This window comes from Saccoglossus kowalevskii, chromosome 4 (genome assembly GCF_978046115.1).
Source record: "Saccoglossus kowalevskii chromosome 4, keSacKowa6.1, whole genome shotgun sequence".
Taxonomy (NCBI): Eukaryota; Metazoa; Hemichordata; class Enteropneusta; family Harrimaniidae; genus Saccoglossus; species Saccoglossus kowalevskii.
In genome coordinates this window covers 820,689-825,884 of record NC_140644.1, presented here as the reverse complement: position 1 = coordinate 825,884, position 5,196 = coordinate 820,689, and the positions used below count along the sequence as shown (strand labels likewise).

Genomic DNA, 5,196 nt, shown 5'->3' with positions numbered 1-5,196 from the left:
AATGCCGGAATCGTTACTAGTTACCGGCCGTTGTGTCGTCACCGGAAGCGCTGTTGAAGACGCCGACCTGCAGCGTCAATGATTACCGGCCTCTTCATTCCTCTTCAACGTTTGTGCTGGGACAGCGCTTCCGGTGACGACACAACGCCGACCTCTTGTGGCTTGATACGCCATGACACTTGAGGCGGGAACCAGCCATTGAAATTCTGCGAATGTAATTTTTCAAATTAACCAAATAAAACAGTATTCAATTTTTATTATTAATTTAGTTTATCGATGTGTATATTTTTGCTTGATATTTATTTACTTGGTCTTGTTTCTGAGTTGCATTACGATTAAAATGTATTTTGATAGTTTTAGGAGATTTCTCATTAGCACAGTTACGTGACAAAACAATCGGAAGTTGAAATGCATGATGGGACCATGAGGTCTGGAAGAGCGCCTTGTAGTATAAATGGCCGATGTGATTGACGTATCGCCGATGGATCCCGACAGGTACCGAAGTTCCCATTCTCCAACATCCGGGAACTTCGGTAGATTGATCTGAATATGGGAAATAGCGCAAGCCTTAGCTACCATTCCTTCATTAGTTCGTTCAGATACTCAACCTGACGTGAGGATATTCTCACCCGAGTACAACCAAAGAAAGGTAAGACTCTGCCTTCACTTTACTGGCGCTGCGAGCAACTTTCGTGCCTGTGTTTTTGATTTTTAACCCAGCCTTCAAACAAAAAGGGTTGGTAGAAAGTTGTCTCATAGTCGCGAGTTAGAGTCGATCGTCACGCAATGGACGAATTGCGTTTTTCGCACTTTCTAGCGTGAGAACTTCGTTTAGGGAGTATTACCTTAGATTTTTTTAAACATTAAACATTGTTAGTGTTATTTATTGTTTTTGAACCAATTTCTTGGTTTTACGTACTTTTTAACCGATGTGAGTTAGTTTCATAAACGTACGTTGTTTATATATCGACGCCATTTTCACGTGACTTCGATTTGTTATTTTTGAATTTTTTTTATTGTTGTTAACATTTCTACTGTTATTTAGTAGGATATTTCACTTCTTCAGTTTGTCCGGTATTGTTAATTTTTTATCCGGCACAATTCTGTTGAATATTTATCGTTTTATAGAGTTTTGAAGTATTTTTTCACTCTCAGTTTGTTTACACTGGGGTCACGAGACGTCGGTTTTTCTGGAAAACAATTTTCCCGAATTTTCTTGTTGCTTTGTTAGCATTTCTGTGGATATTCACAGTGATTTATTATATTATTTATTATATTTATTCGTTTTCCCGCATTTTCGTGGGATATTTTCAGTAAATTGGTGAAAATTTTAGTTTTAAAAGTTTAGTAAAATTTCTGTGCTGTGTGGAACGTACGTATATTTGTTTATACCGCCTGTTCCTAGTCTTACGAGAGCAGACGCCGTTGAATAGAATCAATTTTTAAAAGTTCTTCTGTTCGTAACGTAAGAGGGTGTTGTATATTCATTGTATTCTATGCACTGTAAACTAGTTTTCATAGCTGTGATTGAATATCTTTGTACACATTGTGTAGTAGTCTTTCTTTGTTTGATTTCTTTTTGTTATTGAACAAACGAACTGTTTAGGTTGCGAGTGTTTACATTACAGTGAAGGTCAATTTACTGTAAGCGTTTCCTTTACATTGTGAGGGAATAATTTTAACAACTTGAGTAGAATATTTTTCACCATTATACTTTTTTCTCCATCATTTTTAGGAGATATTTTCTTCAGACCCTAGTACTGTTTAAGGGTTGCAATATTAATTATTTTTGTGTATATTGTTATGTTATCACATTTTAATTTTTTGTGTGTCATTCACAATTTAGTCGGAGGTTTATAGTATTTATTTTTCCTGTATTTTTAGGAAATATTTAGAATACTTAAATCTAGATTTTAAGGGTTCATCATTGATATTTTCTGATTGTACTTAAATGTTTACCCTTGTTATACGGGTATTATGTTTTAAAATTGTACTGTGTTATCTTTAAACTTTATTTCTTGTTTCAAAATGTTGAGGAAAATTAATATCAATGATTGTAGTTATGATACATTGTTACGTCTGCCCAGAGTGGGTCAAAAAACAGCAGACAGAATAATGCAGTTGAGAGAGGAGAATGGAAAATTGACCATGGCAATGTTGGAAGATATTTTCAAGTGTAAGGTGAGCTGAGGGAATTGATTGCTTTTGGGAACATTGTAGAAGATCATCCTAAAACCCCTGATGATTGGTATGACCGTGTATTAGAGGAGGAAAGAAGAAGTTATTGTGATAGAGAAGATGACAAAGATGAGGATAGAAGTTTGGAGAGGGATAAAAGAGATGAACGTCATTTCAATCGTGACTATAGTGGTAGAGAAGATTATCACAGAGACTACCATTATCCCTCAAACAGTAGGGAGGAAGAGGAGAGAGAAAGAAAGGAGGAGACATGATGAGAACTCCAAATTCCAAGAAAGGATGGAAGGGGTAATTAGGAGACAAAATCAGGTACCAAACAAATATCTCACTCCTACATCATTATTCCCTAAACAAAGGGAAGATAGCTCCCCCCTTCATATCATTATAAGGGTGAATCGAGAGGAAATAGATCAGACCAGGCACCTGTGTACAAAGAATATGATCGCAGTCATTCGGCAGGGGAGAGATCTGAATCGCCAGTACAAAATATTTCCCCTTATGAAAGAGCTGAGAAGAAACACAGGGGAGGATCAGTGGCCATTCCTAAGCCGTCAAGTATCCCAAAATCTTTGATGTATGATAGGAGTTCTAAATGGCGTACCTTTTTCATCAAATTCACCAAGTATGCGAAGGCTCAACAGTGGTCTAATCTGGTGTGTAAAGACTTCCTGTGTTGGTTCTTGGAAGGTAAGGCTAGTGATCACTACACCTTATTGGTAGACTGGGATCCAGAGATCCGCTATAATGAATTGATAGAAAAATTGGAGAAGAGATTCGGGTTCAGGGAACTTCCAGAGACTGCCCAAGTTGAATTTCATCAAACAAAACAGAAACGAGGGGAGTCACTGGAAGATTGGGCAGATCTGGTTTTATCTCTGGCGACACAGGCTTATGCGGTTGTTCCAGATGAACATATGTATAAACAAGCTGTGATGAGGTTCTGTCAGGGCTGTGCTGATAAAGAGGCTGGACAGTATGCAGCCAACCAGCATCCTAAAACAGTAGAGGATTCAATAGATCAAGTTCGTTGGTATCAGCACATCAATAAAGCAATATACGGAAAGTCTACCAAGCGTGAGATTGGATATGAAGGCAATGATAGCGATGGTAATGGTGATGAAGTGTCCGTAAAGGCTATAGAACGACAGTTTTCTCCATCTAGACAGTTCAGTAACAACTTGCCACGTGATAAGCATGATTTTGGTCGTGAAGATAGAAAAATGGAGAATCCTAATGGTGTTGAAGTACGTTTGTCACGATTGGAGGCTCATATGTCAGCATTAAGATATACCATGGAGACCAGGGGGTAAAGGGGTAACTAGTATGCTTAATAATCGTCAGCGAAGCAGTAGTAGATCCCCTTCCCCTTCCAACAGGGGATGTTTTTCATGTGGTAGTCTGAGTCATGTCAAACGAGATTGTCCCAATTTAACTGGGAGGTCAGATTCTGATAACAAAAGGGTCCAGTTTGTTGATTTAAACGAACAAGGGTCAGTGAATCAGGCCTAAGCTTGACCCTGTCACAAAATAAAGGCCTTCCGATAAGCACTGAGAATAATATATCTACCAACACTGATGATTTGGAATCCAAGACATGTAATGTTATGGTGAATGTGGGTGCAATGATTTCGGAAGTAAAAGAAGTAGTTACATACCGTTTGAGCTCAGGACCTATGTACTCTGTACCTATCAGAGTACAGGGGTACTCAACTAAAGCGGTAGTAGATACAGCGGCAGAGGTAACCATTATTTCAGATAGACTGTTTCAACGATTGCAGAATAAACCCTCCACTATTCGAAAGGTGAAAATGCAGACAGCTTGTAGGGAGCTTAAGATGGATGCAGCAATCGTGGGACCAGCTACTCTAACTTTAGGTGAAACTGAAATTGGTATGAATGTATATGTGGCTCTGATTGAAGATGATATGTTGCTGGGATTAGATTTTCTACAACCAAACAAGGTGCGAGTAATGATGGATAGAAATCTATTGGAGTTTGGTAATGAGGCTATTCATATGACATTTTCTGTCAACAAATCAAGCCCTAGGGTAAATAGGGTCATTTCAATTGCCAGGGTTGAGATACCCCCTAACCATGCAGTGAAAATGAAATGTCAAATCAATACTGATATGGGTTTATGCATGTTGGAGCCATTGAACAATCTGGAGGTAATGCCTATGAAAACTCTACATAGTGGTGGAAGTAATTCAACAGTTTGTTTGGTGAACCCAACAAATTATGAAGTGGTATTGGGCCCTGGTAGGGAAATAGCTAACGCTGTACCAGTCGATATGGTCCCTATGATGGGGGAGGATGAGAAATTGGTCTGCCACACACGGGTGGAAAAGATCCCTTTATGTTCAAGGGATGGGAGTGATTTTATGCAAATCCCTGAACATCTTCAAGAATTGTATCAACGCTCTAGTGCACATCTTGATCCACACGAGACAGAACAATTAAGGTTATTATTGTGTAGCTACAAAGATGAATTTGCGGTGGATGATTTTGATTTAGGAAATTTTTCGGCAATCAAACACCGCATTGATACAAGCGACAGTAACCCTATAAAACAACATCTACGAAGAACTCCTCGCTGCTTTGTACAGGAAGAAGAAGCACATCTCAAAAAGATGCTGGAGTCTGGTGTTATCGAACCATCAGTGTCTGAGTGGGCGTCGGCTCCAGTGCTGGTAAGAAAACGAGATGGTAAAGTGTGATGGTGTGTGGACTATTGAGCTTTGAATAATATGTCACTGTGAAAGATGTTTTCCCCCTACCATTAGTAGAAGAATGTCTAGATACGTTAACAGGTAACAAATGGTTTTCAAAATTAGATGCCAATTCAGCATATTGGCAAGTGCCTATCGAACCAGACAGTCAACATAAAACAGCATTCACAACCAAATATGGTATATTCCATTTCCGTGAAATGGCTTTTGGACTTTGCAATGCGCCTGCCACCTATGCCGGAATCATGGAGTTGGTGCTGAGAGGATT

General features: G+C 38.9%; 1 protein-coding gene across 1 annotated transcript; it reads left to right on the top strand.

The window, feature by feature from the left end:
* Positions 1-3,803: 3,803 nt before the first annotated feature.
* On the top strand, positions 3,804-4,916 carry LOC146746169 (uncharacterized). The gene has a single exon (XM_085498191.1). It carries the CDS (start codon positions 3,804-3,806, stop codon positions 4,914-4,916), a length of 1,113 nt encoding a protein of 370 aa, XP_085354317.1.
* Positions 4,917-5,196: the final 280 nt, after the last annotated feature.

Bases quoted from the DNA above. Each gene is read 5' to 3' on its own strand.
- LOC146746169 (XM_085498191.1), top strand. From the start codon at position 3,804: ATGGTGAATGTGGGTGCAATGATTTCGGAAGTAAAAGAAGTAGTTACA.